Below are 21,129 nucleotides of genomic sequence, written 5' to 3'. Positions count from 1 at the left end.
ATAGTAGCATCATAAAATGTATTTGTGAATTTTTTTAAATCAAAATTTTTAAATCAAATGTTTAAAAATGTAAAAGGAATGTGTTTCGCCCTAATGATTTCAGTGCAGAATGTAGTTGGTGGTGGTGTTTTTTTTTTTTTTCTTTCTGTGAGTTTAGGAAGCTATATGCAGATTAATGTTAACAGACAGCTGACCCTGGAGCATAACCTTTACAGCCAATGCCACTTCCTTACCAGGATTTCCTTCTTGCTGCTCAGAATTTCATATTGAGTGAAACATGACTTCTACAAGGCTAAGGCCTTCATGGAGATCTAGACTAACAGTTGGATTACCTTTCCTATGTTGGTATTTTAAAAAGATTTACTTATCTTTATGTTACATGCAGTAGTGCTTAGCTTGCATATATGTGTGTGTTCAGTCTGGATACCTGGCACCTGTGGGGACCAAAGAGGCCATCAGATCCCCTGGAACTAGAGTTACGGATAGCGTTGAGATGGTTTGTGAGTGCAAGTGCCCTTAACTGCTGACCTGTCTCTCCATCCCCACATTTGAAGAATTTAACTAGTAAAGATGGAAGGGACAGTGAACAGTTACATGGAAAAGACCAAAGCAAGGTGAGGCACTGAGGTGGGGAAGCAATGGTAGAGTGGCCGGTTGTGTCTTGAGAATGATACTACTGATGGGGAAAAAAGTGAGAGGCATGTCAGGTTGCTTGAAAAGAAGGGTTGGAAAGTCAGCTGGCCAGTTTGGACTTTGAAACCCTCCCCCAGTCCATTCATCAGGCAGTAGGCACACTTGATCATGGGGCATTATTTGACCCTTGTGTTTCCTCTCCATCAGTAACCCCCCAGGGTTCACAGAAGAAAATCACCAGTCCCTCATTGGACCACAGTTTCACAGTGTTGATCTCATTCCCACTGTCATCTGGGCCTATAACTTTGTTTGGGTTTGGGAATGCAGTGCCCAAGAAGCCATACCTTCTGAAGTGGTCTTTCCTTCCTGTTTATCTGGCAAATCCCTTGATATACTTAATGGCCCCTGACCCACTGATGAATTTCATCCTAAATTAGTCCTTTACGCTTTCGTGTCTTGGCAGCAGGTATTCTTCCTACATTGTGTTCATAATATGTGATTTTATATTAATTTATTGGAGGAATTGCTTAGATGTATCGATATTATTAAGGTTTTGCTTCTCATTAGCATCAAAGACAACAGTGATACATGGTAGGGCCAGTATATATTGATCAGATAAATGAGTCACTGGATACACATCCAGTTTCAGAAGTGAAGACAAGATATAAGAGAATTATAGAAGTGAAAATAAAAATAAAATCCACACAGCTTCATGCTTTGTTCCTTGTTTTACTAACATTGTCACTTTACTGTAAACAAAGATATATTTCCTCTGTCAGAATATTATTCTGGGACAGATCCTAATGATAGTAATAACAACCCTGAATACTTACGGATGAGTGTGTTACGCAAATGTAGGTGTTCTTTATTGTAGAGTGTCACTCCGTAAGAACTGGTTTCCACTTTGTAAGAGCTGATTTCCCTTCCAGCTTTTGAGGAAAGCCAATCCCCTGTCATTATAAAACAGTCTTGAAAAGGAGAAGGGAGACTGTCATTCTCTCTCTTTGTAAAATCATTGCATTGTCTTGATGATTTCCTATTGTTAAGATGACTAACACTATCAGAGAAGGCTGTAAAAGCAAATTATAGTAAGAGGAAGGAGGAAGGTTCCATCCTCCTGTGTTGCTTAAAACACCTGTCACTTGAAATTTGAAGACCCTGAGCACTTTGTAATGTGCACAATACGCCATTATGGGAAGAAGACTCCAACTGCAATGAAAAGTCGAGGGAGGTCCAGCTCCATCTTCACAAACCTGCTAAGCCCAAGGTGGTGATCTTGTTCTTAGAAACAAATCCATTTTTAAAATCTGCAGACTAAAATGCCCACGATTGTTCTTGTCCATCTTCATTGCATTCTTTAGCATCCTTGTCAGTTGGGAAGGCATGGTCTAGGGCACTCGTGAGTGAGTACCACTCTCAGTGCTATTTACTGCCAGCACCTTACAGTTGTTTTCCACACAAAGCCCTGTGTAGCATACAGTAAGGCTCACTGGGTCATCATCACAGGCTTCTGTTTTTAATTGGCAGAAATGCTAAAAATTCATTACTATTCCCTGGATATCTGCCTTAATAGATGATTATTAACTGTCAATTAAAATATCTTCTGGCCAACTCTATCAAAGCTGAATTTTGAAATAGAAGAATAAAAATGATGAAATTATTGGCAACATGTTATTGTGTTTTTTATTCTGAGGTAGAAATGAATGATGCCATGTGACCAAGTTGTTATTTCTGTTTTTTTTTAAAGAATTTATACAAAATATTCATATCAAATCTAGCTTTCATGTGGTTACATATTCCTTGTAGTTTTTAATAATTTATTATACTTTTTAATTTTTGCATATTAAATACACTTGTATAACTTTTCAAGGTAGACAAGACTATTTTAAAACTAAGTAGTATTCAATAATGTTAAATATTTGGTAGAGGACTAAATAATTTGCTTAAGTTTCTTCTCATTGCTAGTAATAGAAATTGAATTTGTAGTATCAATGATGGGTGGTGTTGGCACATGCTTTTAATCCCAGCACTTGGGAAGCAGAGGCAGGAAGATCTCTGTAAATTCCAGGATAGCCTGATCTACAGAGTGAGTTCCAGGTCAGCCAAGGGCTACACAGAAAAACTCTGTCTTGAATTCCCCACTTCCTGCCCCCAAAATCAAATTGTCAATGAATGTAATAATGGGCATGAGGAACAGAGTAACCACTGTATTTCTTTCCTAAGGTCTAGACAGACAAGAGCAATCACAGGCTTTTATTCTGCAAACTTTAATAGTCTCTTTGGTTAGTCTCTACTATGAATACTTAGGTCTGAAGTTTCCGATTGATTTCAGTTTTCTTTGTTTGGGGTGGGGGGAATAAGCTAATGATACTGCCCAAGGCCTAGTGCCTAGTTTCCAAACAGTCTACCCCTGAGCTAAGGCCACAGACTTATGTATTTCTTTTGGATACTCTTTTACCCTTCAGATCTTAATGATTACACTCATACAACATGGAGGTTGGACATGTCTTTGATTCCAACATTTATCCACAAAAACAATTTATCGCTTGATAACTTGTCTACATTTAGTTATACCTCCCTGAGTCTACTGAGGAATTTAATTACTAGCTGACTTCTCTGGAAAGGACTAGAGCAATCCTTTTAACACAAGATGAAGAATGATACACCTCATGTTTTTCCCTCTACTTCTGTTTACTTTCATGACACTAAATCTGGTTGTATACTAATGCCCAGTAAATTAACAGACTGATTATTTACTTGGACATTTGAATTTTTTTTTTTTTTAGACACTGTCTCTGTCTCCCAAGTGTTAGGATTCATGGTTGGTGACATGACCCCTTCAAATCACAAGCCGTCAGGATCATTTGCTCCTCCTATGCAACTAGTCATGACTTTATCTAAGTCTGAATGTAAAATGACACAATAATACACTTGTACTGCAGAGTTGGAAATTTCTGAATGGAAAATGTAATGTCTTCTCAGTCTGATAAATAAGAAGGCAATTTTTAATTTTAGATAAAATGTAAACTTAAATGGACTTTTCATGCAGTTAAAGTTTTATTAATTTCTATGTATCTAGGATTGAGATAATTTGGCTCATTTAACATTTGTCAAATTCCTATCATATGACAAGAATTTTTATAGGCATTGAGCACACAGATGTGATGATTAAGTTGCTAGCTCTGGATCTGCTAAACAGGAAAATCATTGTTTATTATGAAAAGGGGCTTTATCAAAGATAAATAAGTAAAGCAGGTAACAAGGATGCTTTGGAACTAACTTTCCTTTGAAGCACCATGAGCTGTAAATCTTTACATAAAATCAATAAGATAGCATCTCAGGAAAATTGGCACAAGTTATATACTGATATGTAATTAGCATTAGTTAAAATTTTAAAGTGAACTTTTAAGACCACATAGACATCGTATTCTGATTACAGCAAATTCTAGAAAATACAATTACTAGTTTAAAAATATTCAACAGCAGGCAACGTAGTGCCATGGTAGATAGAGCGCTGGCTGAGTATGCACAAAAGCCTTGGGTTCCATTCCCCAGCAAAACACACACGCACACACACACACACACACACATACATGTACATCCTGTTATATAAAGCACTCTCTCCAGCAAGTCTTTCTGAAGTGTTGTATATTTTTAAGTTCGTGCCATTAACTTTGCGAATATTTTCCTCAGTGAAATAGTCTCCCATGCCCTAACTTTCAATTTGTACTGTCTAAAGCTTTCTGAGAGATAGTGGTAGCTTTCAACAAATGAATTCAAGTGAAGGGCCCGCAGGAAAAGTGGGAGCTAGAGATGAACATTGTCTCTTGAGTTAATGAAGAAATAAGTAATAGTACCTGGAGTGAAGCCCCACGTGAGAAAAACAGATTCAAGACCAGTACCACGTAATGTGATGTCAAGAAGTGTGCATCGACATGCTAAATATGAGTAATCTCCTAGGTTTGGAAAGTTCTGGCATAACTCAATTTCAACTTTTTTCTTTGGTGAATGAATATGTAGAATATTAAATATACTGTTGTGTCTTGTTACTTTCCAGGAGAGGCTGCTGACTAGATTAGCATGCTTATTATGTGTGTGAATTCAGAAGCCTCCCTCCCCCACAATGGGAGGAGTTAGAGGGAGCATTAAGTCCCAACTTTGGGCAAGTGCCAGAGCCCAAACTTCTGTCTGATGAAGGCTGGAATCTCAAGGTTTCTGTGAGCTTGGAAGCTGAGTGAGCCCACGGCTTTCATGCTTGGCTGGGTAGCTGTTCTCTGAGAGTCATTAACGTTAAAAGCAGTCCTGGAGAAGGCAGGGAGTGACCTGGCAGGCAAAACTTTAAAGCTGCCTTTGGGGACCCACTGACCACCAATTCTGTGTGCTCTTGGAGATGGTATCACCACAGCCAAAAATCAAATCTTCAAATATCAATGTCTTTTAACGTGAAAAATATAAGACAGAGGTAAAATCCTTTGATGGGATAAATGTGTATAGGAGCTGGTAGGAATTTAATGTATAAGTCCAGTTTTAAAACTTCCTTCAGCTTCCTGTGAAAGTATCAGAAGTCAGGATTTGTAGCTGAGTGCTTCCCCCCACCCCACTCTGTGCCACTTTGGTATCAGAAAGCCAATCTCAGAGACCCCCACCATGTGTGGATTATTCCCATCAGCTACACTGCTGAGGGTGGAAAAAAGAAAAGAAAAGAAAATCACATGACCATCTTCAAAACAGAAAGGAGAACAGTAAATTGTTCCTGAAGGCTCTCGTTAGAATTCCTCTTGTTGCCTGCTAATTAACAGATATCTGTCCGCCTTTCATGTGCTTGAATGGAGACCGGCATGTTGGGTGGGGCAAGTCTGTGTGTATGTTCCAAGGGCCCATACTGGTTAATATGGAAAAGTTGAGCTCCGGTTTCGTGCTCTGGAAACTTAATGATTTAAAAGCATCAGTTTTGCAGGAAAAAAAAAACCCTAATATATAATTAGTTCCAAATAATAACAGCTGTTTGATAACTTGATGAAACAGATGACAATTGGCAAGTAGGAGCCCCAAAGCTGCTGAGTCCCGGGGTGCCTTGCAGAGTTCTGCAGCATAATCAAACGTTTTGCTTTAACTCCGTTTATATAATTGATTTACGGTTCAAGCATGTTTTGGAGAAGTTTTGAAAGTCAGAGTAACTAGACTAGCAATAAGCCCACACAGTGAGAATTTGATTTTCTAGACGAATCACAAGGTGCTGGAACCCTCTCGAATTAATTATTCAAGACAAATGTACAGGGCCACTTTCCCTCCAGCTCACACGCCTTATTCAGGGAGAGGAGACCCAGTCTTTCCCTCACAAGTCTCCTCAGGCAAATGGTTTTCCTGGAGAGCTTCATCATGGATCCTGTTAGGCATTATAGAATAAAAAGAGAATGGAAATGAATTTGTGCATTTCTCAGGGTTCTGAAAGAGTTCTCAAAACACAATTATGTTATGTAAATACATGTGTCTAAAAACCAACTTCTGAATGCTGGCATTAGACACTTTTGACTGAAAGTGTTACAAGGGAAGCGGTTTTGAGGAGTGACTGTGAGGAGGCTCTGGAGTACAGCGGATGGTGACTGTTAGCCTTAAGGGTCCTTACCCTATGTAAACTGACAGTGCTCTGCTAGTATTGCATTTTATATTTTCTAGCAATTAAAACATATGTTAAGTAAATCATGCTATTTGGTTATACATATTTCTAAGAGTTTCTTATAGATTTTTAAAACACATGATACCATTATTAGTTTAATCTAAGATACACTCTGAGGTTAAGATGCCATAATATATTAAAGGCTCTTTCTTTGAGTAAAAATCTCAACTTTGCTGCTAAATGTTTATTTCAAGTATCTGTTTATCCTTTACCAGATACCCCCTTTCTTCTCTCAGTAATTAAAGAAGTCATGTAAATTTAAAGTACACATACCTAAGTCAAGCTTCTCTTTTTATTTGGGGCTATCAGTTATTGAGTACCTCTGAGATGCTGAGTTTAAAATAGTTTTAAATTCCTTTTGAAAAATCCTACCTCTGGTCCAAGAGATGGTCCATCAGGTAAAGTCACTTAGCACCCAGCTGGAAGGCCTGATTTTATCCAGAGCGTCCATATAGTAGAAAGAGAACCAATGCCTGCAAGTTGTCCTCTGACCTCTGCAGGCTCATGTACACTCAATAAATAAATAAATAAATAAATAAATAAATAAATAAATAAATAAATGCAAAAATCTTATTAAAAATCCCACCCTATGGCTTGAACATCTATTATTAACGATAGTGGCAATGGTTGGGGTTTTTCATACTTACAGAAAAAGAAACTTTGATAAGAATGCTTCTTTGTGTCCAGTGTTTCAGATTTTAAATCAGTTGTAGTCAGAGAGTCTGGCAGTGTTAGTATTCTGGTATTTGAAAATCTGAAATGTTTCTAGAAATACTTCATGATATCATAGTGGAAACTTCCACACCTGACTTCATGTTTTGGGTTCTAGTCTAAACACAAACACACACACGAAAAATATTACATAAAGCTGCCTTCAGGATATGTGTATAAGGTGTATGTGCATAAATGATTTATGTTTAGACTTACATTACATTCTAAGATGCTCTATTATATGTATGCCGATATCCCAAACTCTGAAATTCCAAACGTCTGACCTCAAGCATCTCACAGAAAGGACACTTACCTTGTCGTGGAGTTTTTAAGCTTTCATTTATGTAGGTATGTTAAAGACCCAAAGTTCTTCCATTTCTTAAGTTACCTTTTAAATATTTACTTTAAATGTTCTCACTAAATAACATAATAGTTGCATTGTTTATGTGCTTGCAGGCACTGAAGGTTTTGCCTTATACTTCAGGAATGCCCAGATCTCACAAATACATGTCCTGTCCTGTTCCATTTTGCTACAACCAATGATTGATAGAGATTGAGTTATTATACAGAACCTTGTTATGGGATCAGTGTCTCCTACTTTGAAAACAAGTGACTCAGCCAGACAGCAACATTTATTTTCTCTAAGTGACTGGAGGCCTAGCAATAGGAGACCATTATCCTGTGACAATATTCTGTTTCATTGACATTATCTCGAAAATGTAGTTGCTCCATTACTAAATAGAGCTTTTGTTACTGATCAATTTCACGTGATTTCTAAAACCATTAGGATAATAAATATGTCTTCCCAGTAATTTCATTGACAGGATGGCTTTATTTTCTTCATTTACATTTATGGGGGGGGGGAGAATATATATTTAAATACCACAGCCTTTTTTAGCTTTGATGACTTTTCCACTCTAAGAAACAGAATTTATGTACAGCAATCATGTTTACATTGAGCACTGAACAGATGACTTTAGAATTTTTGTGATTTTTTTTTCCTACTTGCCAAGCCATATCAAATCATAATTGTTCCCAAGCAATTAGTTTGCTTTCTCAGATTTTATTTGAAAATGAAGGTCCAGGTCATTTCTAGGACTTGGAGCCTTTCCTGTAATTCTACTAAATTAGCCCATCAGTTAAATTGCCCGAACTTGCAGTGTGGAAGACAACAGTGTCCATAGCTTCAGGATCCTGGGGGGTCTTGCAATATAAGTGTTTCTAAATGCGTGGCTGTTTCCCAAATGTCCAACTCCAAAAAGTCATCTGTAATCTTGTTAAATTAGAACACTTCCAGTATCTTTCTGACTTTTACAGTTAAGGTTACAGTATTGATTTTATTTTATAGTCCATGGCTCTCAGATGCTTAACACTAACAAGACCCCATGGCTAGAATGTCCCCCAGAGACTGCTGAATCACAGCCGTTTATTTACCTATGCTGATGCTTAACCAGAGAAGAGAATGTGCTTAGCATCCTGAATACTCCTTTGGTGTTTTTTTCCCCCTTGCTTCCCAATTATGTTTACTGACATCATTCAAGATCCTTTATAATTGTCTGTTAAATTGGCAGTAGACAAAAGCAGTTTGAAGTGTTTTTAAAAAGCAATTTCATTTTTCTGGTATTCATTCTCGTGACACTGTTTTTTTTATTATTCAGGAACTTTTTTAAAAAGCTGTCTCAGGAAGGTACTTTTGAGTTCGAAAGCAATTTCAGTTTTAGCTTTGCACTGGACATAGGTGTAGCCCTAGATACTTTTTTTTTTTTTTAATGGAGACATGGTAAGGTACAGGCTTGTAGTGGCGTGCTACTCCACTGCGCCTGGGTTAAAATATACAGGAGTCTTCAACCATCACAAACATTTTCAAGTTGTTGAAGAATACAATAAGTCCTGTGCTCAAGTGTGATTAGGATTGAATAGCTCAACACTTAAAGCAGGAATTTCTTTGTTTAGCACAGAGGTTACCGTGCTTTTCCCCTTAAGAAAAACTGATTTCATTTTTTAAAAGTTGAAAAATTCAGATGTCAGTTGACACCTTCCCCTCATGATGCAGCCTGCCATTTTCCCGGGTTAACTTTGGAGTGTGAGACACAGAGGTGCTGGGCTGCCTAGCAGAGACCTTGAGCATGGCAGATTCCCCGAATCACCTGGCATCCTCATCAAGCAACTGCAGTAGGATTCAATCCCACGTCTCCTCACAGCGCCCAGAGCATTTTGTTAACTTGGAGTGTGTAGACGGTGGTACTTATCTACATTTACCACGGTGAACACTTAAATCTACAAGAATCCTTAGAGAATCACGTTCACATATTCGCTTTACTCTGATTTAGAGACAATGTTTGGCCTTTAACTTATTTTCAATGTTCCATTTAGCGCTCCACCTTAGAACTTTGCAGAATCAGTCCTTTCCTTCCCATGTTGTGATGTTGGACACACAACAAGATCCATTGTTGTCAACTCAGTATTATATATGACACTCTGTGGAGCTGCAAACATATTTCTAATATTTTTTTGTAAAATATTTTTTAAAAGTTTTTTTTTCTGATATATTTGTATGAGTATATTTCTAGTACTTCTGGTGAAAGTAGTAGCCCTTTAAAAGAAATTTGGGAAGGCAAACTATAAAATACAAATAATAAAAATAATTGCCTCTAATTGTATCACACAGGAGTAAAATCTGGATTGAGTCTTATTAATATTCCTCTGTACAGTACAAGTGTAGTTTCTATGTAGTTTTTAAATGTGTTTTCTATATGTTTTAACTTGAGTCATGGTTCTGTCCTGTTGGGCCTATATGAAACGCAGTTTTATTCTGTTAAGTTTTGTTCCATGTTTTCCCTTGTAATATATTGGCAGCTTATGGTGTCTTTCAGTGTCTGCTGCTCTGTGTGTGTGTGTGTGTGCGTGTGTGATGTTGGTTTGTTACCTTCGTTTTTTTCATTGTGAGATAGGGTCTCTAGGAACCTGGGCTGTCCTGGGACTCACTGTGTAACTGAGGATGAACCTGAACTCCCAGATCTGCCTCCTAAGTGACAGGATCAGCAGTGTATGTCCTTATACCCAGTTGATATCAGATGTTTGAGTTTCTGTTGCTGCTGAGTTTGCAGGTGATTCTGAGTTCTCACTGTCAGCTTAATGAACCTTTACATCCCTGTAGCTCCTTTAAGCCCACTCCTTTCTGTTTCCTTTCACTGTCCCTGAACCTTAACAAACTGTAGCATCATAGCAAGTCACCTAGTAGCAGCTCAATTAAAAAAAAAAAACTTAAGGGAATAGATACATCTTACTGTAAAATAGATGCATATTACTGAAAAACACCTGGTTTAGTTTTATGTCCATTTCTAAGCCTTTTTGATAGATTGACAGAGAATACAGAAAAATCTCAATCAGTTCCCACCTATTCCTCTAGTGCATAACTAGTTTATCTTTTCCCTCACAGGAGAAATACTGAAAATCACTCTGTGAACAATTTTGATGTCTGTCTGGTGAAATGTATTTCTGAAATAGTGTCTCTGGTGTTTTACTGTGCCCTGCGCCTTTTTAAATAATCGTTTTAAATTAGGTGGGACTACAACACATCTTTTCTTCCTATGAGCTTGCATAGCTCCATTTTACTGTGAAAGAAATCGAGAAAGTAGAAAAGCACATTGGAATTGTGCTGAGCTTTTAAGTAAAGACATAGCCTACTGTGTTCACGCATCCCTCTTTCTCTCCCCCCTCTCTCCCTGTTCTTCTTACTCCCTCTCTTCCTCTTTTCCTCTCTTCCCCTTTCCTTTCTTTATCCTCCAGGGCAAGTTTCCTGCCAGCACTATTTGATCAATAGGTGAACCTTGCGAAAGAAAATATCTGTCAGTCATCACAGGGAAAGCAACTGAAATAAATACATCTGAGCTCTGGAACGAGTCTGAAATAATCATCAGGCTGTTTCAGCCTAGCTTTGCTGACTGTGAGGTTTTACATAACGTTTATGGCACTGTAAATAACAGGTAGACATTTCTCTCCTCAACTTTATCTTCCCCAAGGCAAAATCACAGGAGGAGAAACTGTGGTCTGTCTCAGCATTTAGTTGGCAAACCATGTTCTCTGCCTTCACCTTTCCTCTGGGCACGGAGCCCAAGCCATTTCCTTGTCTCAAAGTTGACTGTGGATTTGTGGCCTGAAGTAAAAATACCAGATTCCAGCTCCAGAAACCATCCCACACACTTGATTTGGGAGCCTCTCATTTATTATCTCATCTATTCTAAATAACATTATTATTTTATGCACATAGTTCATCTTTTTTATATTGTCTTTCAGCTTCCACTCAGCATTTTAATGGAAAGCAGAAGTGCCCCATTGTAGCTGATAGCTCATCTTTCACTTTTAGTGTTGTGTGTTGCTTGACAGCTTCAATGGAGTAATGGATGTGTTGACCACCTATGCCTCCATCCAAAACTGAGTTTAGTCTCTGAAGAGATTTTCAGTGTTCACCACAGTTGTTTAAGCCTATAAAACTTTTTAAAAAATGTATAAAACTCTAATACCTATAAAAGTCCAAGATATAAGGAAAAGTAGAGAACTCTGAGAGACTTAACAACTTAGTAAGATGTTACCATAATATAATCTTGTCAAATTCCTGTCAGCAAATGGCCTTTGAGCTAAATGTTCCCACATAGGAGCTTTGTTTTTTTTTGACTTGCATCATACCACAGGGTCAAAGTTCATAGATGTTTCCAAGCTGTTTTTGTACTGTATCTTGATTTTCTTATAGGGAGAAATATATACATACATACATACATACATACATACACACACACATATTTCTGTGTGTGTGTGTGTGTGTGTGTGTGTGTGAGAGAGAGAGAGAGAGAGAGAGAGAGAGAGAGAGAGAGAGAGAGAAAGGGAGGGTAGGATGAGGGGAGAGATGTCTTAAAATGCTCAACAACTTAATAATGTAAAAAAACAAAGAAGATATTATAAGCCATGATTATAGCTTTTTAAGCAGAGAAATAAAACATACATTAGCATTCAATACCAGCAAATGAGAAGACAGCCAATGTTGACTGATATGCATAAAGTTCATATGCATAAAGTTAAACTTGTTTATGAGTCTGACAAGTAAGTAAGGAGGCTGAGAAATATGTAAAATAATCAAACTTTTAAAACACTTAGATGCAATTACTTCTTTGTTACATAGAAATATGTTTTTCTAAGCCATAGAACTGGCACAGCTATTATTATGTTATAATTTAGTGTCATGTTAAGCTAAAAATAGCAGCTACCAGAAATGTAGGGTCTCTCGTGTGCTTTTACATAATTAATTTGAAACAGCCACAAATCTGAAGTGTTATACATAGGGAAGAATAGGAGTTTTCTGAGAAAAGAAAATGGTTTGTTTTATAGGTAGGCTCCAGCAATTGGACTGGTAACCTTAGTGTACTTGAACATATTGGAGAGGCTAGCATCTTGTTCCAGAGTGTGAGAACAGAGCAGGTGTCCCCGGCAGGCAGGTGTTAAAGGTGGCTGTTCAAGCTTGCCCTAGATCACTAGTTGACTTTACCGAAGTTCTGCTAACAGGTGGCTAAGTGATTGGAGTGCCATGTGACATTTATCCCGGGAGCAACTTAGATGACAGGCTGCTACAGACTGAGGAAGGGGGTCTTTGCTTTGATGAAGAAATTGCCAAAACTCATGTCTCATTAGTGTTTCCTAGGGTTCTTTGGAAGTGAACAACAGTTTAATTAAGGGCTGACGTAAACACATTTCTGCACACTTTCCCTGCAGCATTTTATCACATTAGAATCGATCAAAATTGTTGCCTTGGGCTGACTTGAACAGATATACATCTGGAGCACCATTTGTGCAAGCTGCTGCCGAGCTGAGTACATACGCTGCGCTCGCTGCAGCTCGCTCCTTCTGTAGCTGAAATTACCTTGTTGGGAGATGAGTTGACCTAACTCCTTATTTGCTTAAGCCTTTATCTCTTTGAAGTGATGCTGTGAAATGAATGACACATCAGAGCTTAGGATGTGTGCATGCTACAGTGCCAAGAACTCACAGCATAGCTAGTCAAAATTATAACTTGGTTTGCAAAATACTTGTTTAAAGATAGGCTTAAGTCCATGTGAACTTCTATCAGTGGCTGACTCAAACTTTTTTTTTTTTTTTTTGGTTTAGAGGCATTTTATTTTATAATTCACTATATAATTAGTTCTAAAGCCATAGCTAATTGTCCAATTATGAATCAAAGCACAGGTGTGGACAGTAAAGAGCGGTACCTTCAACACAAATCTTTCTTTTTTGAAGACTTAGCCTCCCTAGACTTTTGTCATTAACATGAATCTTTGGTCCAACCTGATATTACCATGGTTATAATTATTTCATGAAATCTGTCTTTCACATTTGCCCCTTTAGCTGGATTTCGAGCCTCACAAGCACATGAGCAGCCGAACCCCTCATACTTAGGGGATGCTCAGTGGTTGGCTTTGATGTCTCCCTTTTGGTTTCTTTAACCACTTTTTTGTTGTTGTTAAATCATTATCCATTATAAACTTTACTTTTTTCCTTTTATTGAAAATATATTTTTTTCTCACACAATACATTGTTATTGTGGTTAATGGAATGTGGATTTGAAGCTAACCATCTTGGGTTGGTTTTGCTTACTGTGCTGCTAGTGAATATCCCATCACATAGTGAGTATCCTGTCACATAGTGAACATCCTGTCACATAGTGAATATCCTGTCACAAAGCTTCTCTCACATAAAAGAGATTTGAAAACAAGATACCTAGACATGATACCTGCTTTACCTTTTCTTTGAATCCTATATTTCTAGTACATTCATTCCTAAGTAGTATGACCTCCCATAACATTCACATGTATATATGTGTATATTACATATACATATGTTTGTACAATATTCATATATATACATATATATGTATATATATATATGGTGGAACAGATAAAAAATTAGTCATCAAGTAATATAAGATTTAGATTAAGATTGCTAATGAAATCTAGGCCTCAGAATTTCTTACAGTTATTTATTTCTTGTATATATTTGTGCAGACCTTGGCCTGCATATGGTTATCAGAGGAAAACTTACAGTAGCCAACTCTCTCCTATTATGTGAGTTCTGGAGATGAGATTCAGATTATCGGGCTTGATATGAATGCCAGTGCCTGCTGAGCCATTGTGCTGGCTGTAAACCTCAAAATTTTTCCCAAGGGGGATTATGGTTTGCCTGTGTGTCAAGGTGAACAAGGTGGTGTTCTGTGAGTAGAATGAGAGAGTAGGAATGTAATTTAATAAGTGGCAAAAACATCACACACTAGGAGTGAGAGAAGGCTGGAAGCACATTCCTTCCACCACCAAGTATACTGTTAACATTCCAAATTCAGACTGAGGCAAGTGCAAAGTCTGGTGCCAAGTATACTTGTGTATGTATGGAATCCAAGCCTTTGAAAGGTTGAAGAAGAAGGATTCAGAGTTCAAGACCAGCCAGGGCTATATAAAAAGACCCTGTCTATATTTACATACATACATACATACATACATACATACATACATACATACATACCATACACACACACACACACACACACACACACACACACGTGTATGTAAAAATATATAATCTAGAAAAAAACAGAAAGATGGTCAAATTTTGGGACTGTTTTCCAATGTGAAGTCATTTCATTTATAAATGAGTTCTTCATAAATAAAACTTGTACCTTGTCAGGCCTTCGTTTTGCTTCTTCCTCACCAGTTGTGAGCTTTTTTTGCTCTGTTCTTCCAGAAGCACCAGCTACCTCTCGTCTTCACTGTCTTTCTTTCTCTTCAGTGACATTATCTTATGTATTATTCAACTTACCCTTTATTATGTATGTATTATCATTCAACTTATTATATATTTATACATTACCCAGCTTTGTTATTCAGCTAATTTTCAATTTAATCTTTTTATGTATTATTCTTCCTTCTTGGGGAACAGTAGGTTGCAAAAAGCACAGCATTTGTTTTTCTCGACAGAAAGGCCACTGAAAGCCATCTCTCCCATATTTTCAGTCCCCAAACACTCTTTATATAGTATATGAGTGCATTAAAAATAGCAATGATGTCATTCTTAGGTAGAATGCCTATTAGACCACAGACTTTCAAAACAAAATAAAATCAAAACAATACAAGTTCAAAACATAGTTAAAATGTAATGTCTAGAGACCCAGCCCTGAGGTCCCAGCATAATTGTCCTCTTACCTCGCCTCCCCCCAGTCCATTGCTGTATTATCCTTTGAGAGAAATTCACTTTTTGCCTCTGAGTGCTAGCTTAGTGCTATTTCCATCCCACATAGCAGTATTTCTTTATTGATTAATGGCCTCAGAATTAATTTAACTTAATGGGAAGATGAAGAAATGAAACTAAATTCTAGCATTCTCCTGCTTTGTCTAATGTCAACCCTTCTGCTTCAACCAGTACTCCTTCTCAATCTTGTCCTTATTCTGAGTTATTTTTGTTGTTAAACGGGAGGTAGTTTATCGTCCTTTTCACCCTGTGGATGGCCACTCTCACTCCGCTTCTGCTGTCTGTCTTGTGTAATCCTCTGTGGTCTGCACATGGAAATACTGCTATGACTAGGCCCATGTCTACAAGAGGACTCCCTTAAAAAGTCGGCTTTTAACAACTGCTTACAGAAGCTGAGGGTATCATTTGGACCAAGAAAAGTTTTAGATCAGTAAGCTAAATATGGCAAAGTCACTCACAATCTTACATTTTTATAGTAATACTATTTGACTTGTCTCGCTATGAAAAGATACTCAGGTGAGTTTGACTGATAGTTGTAGTAGTTTTGGAGCTCTTGTTGTTCTTTGAAAGCAGTGTAGCCAGAATGGCTCTTCTGCCTCTGAATACACAGAGAGCTCTTCCTTACATGACATGTGCTGCACTTCATCACCCACTCTAAGAAGACTTAGAAAACTGACTTACACAGCTTCAGTTCTTTAAAATTAACCTGTAGACAGAGGTAAACATAAGAGTCACTATTAAGTCACTGCCTTTTCTAAACCACTTTTGCTTTTTGGAAGTGCTACTTATTTATGGAATGGGTGAATGGAACCATGCATACTTATCATGGCATGGTCGGCAGTATCTTATGATTCGTCTTTACTTCTTTATATTCCCTCACTGGATGTTTCACTTTATAGAAGCAGAGAGGAAATCCAGTTCACAGTTGTATCCCCAGAAACTGGTGTTGTTTCTGCCATAAATTAGTTCTCTAATCCATATTTGTGAAATGAATATATTAATCACAAATCATGCCTTTTTTAAAAAGTGGGCCTCCATAATGAGTGTGCTATAGATATTCCAACTCCACGTAGTTTCTGGAGGATATATTCTATCTATAGTCTATCTATTTATCATATGTTGCCCCTCTATAACATCCAGACATGAGTGCTTGTAATCCAGACTTGGCTTGTATGTTTCCTTCCAGATCATTATTCCCCTCACCATAGATCATTTGGACTACTTAGGCATTTTGTGTTGTCCCACCACTTTTGAATACTTTGTTTTGTAGACCTCCTGTTATCCCTATGCACATTTTGGAACTGGCACAACATGGAGGCTGCTGTCCTTAACCTGAGGCAGAGGAGAACAATACTCTGCACCGGAGGCTGGGAATATAACAGCCAGTGCCACAGTGCCTCTGTCCTTAGCCCACATACTTCCTCTCCACTGGTGACAACGGTTTCCACTCCATTTTCCTCGTCACTAACAACAAATGTCCCTAAGTCAGGAACTGCCTTGTATTTGTCTTAACATTCATATTTATCTGCAAAATAGAGGAATCTGATAAATATTTGTAGAAGGAGCAAGTTGAGAATGTATTTCCCTTTGTTTTTGCTAAGCAAGAAAAAAGTTCTTCATAAAAGATGTTAAGTCAGGTATCGCTTCTCACCCATCAGCACCCGGTTATCCCTTTGTCGTTGTCACAATATAGTCATCAGTTCAAATAATAGCCCTCCAAATCCTGAAAGCCAAAGCTTGCCCACACTGGGCCACAGAGGACCTTCAGACCTGCAGCATGTGAATTCTCAGATCTTCAGGGTTTCTGTGATGGCACTTTAGGTTAGCTTTAGCAAAGAATGTTTCTAGAAGATGTTTTCCAGCTCTAGCCTGGCTGGGTCTTTGACCTTGTGTATAGATTTCTCTAAATGGGGTGAGGGCAAAAGAATCCGAGAGTCTTGGGAAATTTGATGTGTTATGTTGACATGGCCCTCCTTGCTTAAGAAAGCCAGGCAGATTGAATGTGTCCCTTTCTCTTTGCAGATATGTCTTCTCCAACTACAATGAAGAAGCCTGAGAAGCCACTGTTTAGCTCCACATCTCCACAGGATTCTTCCCCAAGACTGAGCACTTTTCCCCAGCATCATCATCCCGGAATACCTGGAGTCGCGCACAGTGGTGAGGAGATTGAAGCAGAGAGGAAAGAGGAAAGGCTTTTTCCTCCTGTTCACACACTGAACACTTAAGGGTGGAGGGGAAGTTTACTGTCATTGCTATGGTGACTATATCCTCTCCACCCAAAAGGGAGGGTTGCTAATGGACAAAATATTTTTTTTCTTACCAGTCTACGAGAAAATATTTAAGATTATATAATTTAACAATGTGGCCAAGGACAGAAAAATTTGAGTATGGTCAGTGATCCAGGGATGATGTGTAAAACACAGGAGGACCCACATATATCTGTGAAATTGCTGGGACATTATTCTGGAAGCATTAGGAAATCAAGTACAAGTATTTGAGCAAAAATGTTACACAGTTGCAATGGTATTTAAAAAGAAGTCACTGGTTTAGAACTAAAACGGCAGAGCTGGAGCCAAACTGGAGGCAGAAAGACAGTTAAGAAGAATTTGCAATATTGGAAGCAAAAATTGCACATATATGTTTTCTTTCAAAATGAAAGAATTGTGTAATTTGGCTTTCTGTCCTTTTCAAAGGATCAGAATGACTTTTATTAATAAGATAGCCATTTGTACTTTCATTTTTAAATATAAAATCCTATCTGCTTATATCAGGCCCACTGCAGTTCCTGAACTGTCCAAGCATTTGAATTCAAACTTCAGTTGTGCCAGTTCTTAGAAAGAGATTTTTTTCCAGAATTGCTCAGGCCAATTATTTCCTAAGCCCAGTGGCCAAAATGGATCCGCATGTGTAGTTTATGTACACACATGTGAGGTTTATGTACACATGTGAAAAAAATCTATAATTAAACTGAGCTGAGATTAAGATTACTTTCGACTTTGGGTGTAGTTTGTTGGTAGAAAGCATGCTTGAGGCCCTAGCACTGGGTTCAAGAAAAACCCAAAACAAAATGAGACATTAAGTAAAAAAGATGCCCAACTTTTAGATAAACATTGGCATTTCCTTAAATTATACTTCAAGTGGGTGTGCATCTTAAAGAAACACTTCAGTAGAACTTGTGTTTTAAGAAGTGTACGGTTCTTCTCCACTGCGCATCTGGTAGAAGGATGACACAGGGAAGATGTTTAAACCATATATCCATCCTGTTATCCTACTTCTGCAAGTCCTAAGGACCAGTCGGGTAGATCTGACAAATTAAGTTTGTGGTTCTGCACGGTGTGCTCCTAAATTTTTATATCTTGAGCGTTCTCTTTGAGGGAGGTACCAGTGTCTCCTAAAGCTTTCTCCCTCTTCCCTCCTCTTTTCACATAATCACGAACTCGAAGATGATCATTATGGACACTGTTCATCTGTAGTCACGAAAAGAACTTAGTTTTCACACTGTTACCTAAAATATTGAACTTTATATTTTCATATGACTTGGATCAAAATATTAAAGCAACAGAAATTTAATCTTTATCTCTATATATTTGTCGTCCTAATTATATAATTATTTCCAGAAACTCTATAGAAATAATGGCTAAAGTACTCTTTCTCTGTATTTGATTTAAAAATTAATTTTCAAAACTACACATTATGATCATAATATTGTGCAAAGCTACCATTGAACATTATGCACAACACATATTTTCTGCAGTACTTCATTCTGCAAGTAGAACATATTATTGTAAAATATGTGGGTAAATTCATATGTTTACCTACATAAAACTTTTTAATTAACATTTGTGTGGCTTTGATTCTTGACGTTACCTCAGCGACACTGTTGAGTTTCGGTATAGTAACAATTGGAATCAGAATAAAGATAAAACCATGGGATAAATATCTTTTGCTTTTGAAAGGAATCATCTTCATTTGGTGCAGGGCAGCCCTGTGTGCCAATGTTCAAGAGTATTTATATGGCGAGCAGATCATTACTCATGATCTGACAGTTTGGTCTGTTAACTGTTGTCTTTCATTTTGAACAACTGTCAATGAGGTAGTATAGGGAGATGATTTATTCGAAGTTGAATTGCATTTCTATTTTGAGTTGTAGTGGAAAACTTGTGGGTCTCTTTCTCCATAATTAATGCTGTAACTTGGTCTTGATTTAGAGAGACAAAGACTTTCTAATTGATGTATATACCTTGCATGGAAAGTTACTTACCCCAAATTATTTTGTACTACCCTAATCTATATAGGAGTTTTGGTTTGTGGATCTTGAAAGAAATGTGGATTGGTTATATAGGGTGGAGTTAATGTCTTTATGTTCTTAGCAGGGCCTGCATTGAGAAAAAACCATGAAAGGTAGTTTGCTTAATTCTGGGAACAAATGAAGGAACGATGTCCAGTGTTAGCACGCTAGAAGTGAATGACAGCGGGAAGGCAGTGCACTGACCAGCCGGTCTTTGTTCTCTGTTTTGTAGTCATCTCAACCCGAACTCCACCTCCACCCTCACCGCTGCCATTTCCAACGCAAGCTATCCTTCCTCCAGCACCGTCAAGCTACTTTTCTCATCCAACGATCAGATATCCTCCTCACCTGAATCCTCAGGATACTCTGAAGAACTATGTACCTTCTTATGACCCATCCAGTCCTCAAACGAGCCAGGTAAAAATCAGAGAAAACAAGATAAATAGAGCCTAAGGGATGTGGGGCAGGACTTGATTCCAAGCATGAAGCTAGTCAGGCAGTGTGTCTCGTGGAACATCAAGGCTCGAAATCTGTCTTCAGAAAGCTTCTTGACTCAATAAGTTTTTTTTTGTTGTTGTTTTTTTCTTTTACCTAAAGGTGGCTGAATGACAGGCAGGAAGGGCATTGCCCCAAAGGCAATGAAGACATTTTGGGTTTAATGTTTTTGGATTTTCATTGATTGAAAGAAAGTTTATGCAGAATGTTCATTGCCAAAAAACCTCAGAGCTCCAGTTCACACCTCTGAAATACCTGGTGTGATATAGAGACAGAGTGCTTATTTCAGGCAGGAGTAAGGTATGTGCTAAAATAAACACCCACAAAAGAGCTTACAGCTGTATTTATAGGCCAGTTATTTGGCATTAAAATCAGCTTTGGTAATGTAAACATTTTCGGCAGCCTTTGATGATTCTTTGATTCTTTGCAGAGACATGACTTACATTTAATAAAATGGCATTTCTAGCTCTGTCTGTCTGTCTGTCTGTCTGTCTGTCTCTGTCTCTGTCTCTGTCTAAACATCATATAGTGGTTTTAGGAATTCATTGTGTAAGTACAGTAACTCTTGTGTGTTTCTGCGTTTAGATGCATGGTTTCTTTTGTGATAGGATATTGCATAGGGTTTTCCATAGGAAAATATTTCAGTCAGCTAGAAGCTCTTTGTGCCAGTAATGAGTCTATTAATAGTTATAGTATCCAGGTCTCTGATGTAATTTTGATCTTATTTCTAGTATTGGGTTTTTTTCTGTTTTATCTATTAAAACAAAAACAAAAAAACCTTGCTTGCTTCCAACAACTTTTAAGACTTTGGGTAATCTAAAACATTTTATGATACCACTGTTAATTTGTACTAAAGTTAGAGTATATGAGTGTATGTGTGTATTAATTATCAAGTTCAGGGAAAAAAACTTTTTGTATTAGCGTGTTAAGTAAAGCAGAATGGTTCTTTCTGGATGCTTTAATTTTAAACATAAAATACTGTACCCCTTGTGTGGCTTAGAAAGTTACCTTTGCTTCTAGCTTCACTAATTAATATATAAAA

General features: G+C 37.7%; 1 protein-coding gene across 6 annotated transcripts in view; it reads left to right on the top strand.

Moving 5' to 3' along the window:
• The window catches only part of Nfib (nuclear factor I B), a 213,029-nt gene that overhangs the window by 155,783 nt on the left and 36,117 nt on the right, over positions 1 to 21,129 (top strand). For all 6 annotated transcript variants that reach the window (XM_028753607.1, XM_028753606.1, XM_028753609.1 and 3 more), the window contains exons 7-8: positions 17,327 to 17,461; positions 19,825 to 20,009. In XM_028753607.1, the coding sequence (XP_028609440.1) occupies positions 17,327 to 17,461; positions 19,825 to 20,009 (320 nt within the window). The remainder of the gene's footprint in view (positions 1 to 17,326; positions 17,462 to 19,824; positions 20,010 to 21,129) is intronic.

Source organism: Grammomys surdaster, unplaced genomic scaffold (assembly GCF_004785775.1).
Source record: "Grammomys surdaster isolate TR1022 unplaced genomic scaffold, NIH_TR_1.0 125951, whole genome shotgun sequence".
In the NCBI taxonomy this organism is placed as follows: Eukaryota; Metazoa; Chordata; class Mammalia; order Rodentia; family Muridae; genus Grammomys; species Grammomys surdaster.
The sequence above is the reverse complement of the archived record's forward strand: the minus strand, read 5'-3'. Positions and strand labels throughout refer to the sequence as shown.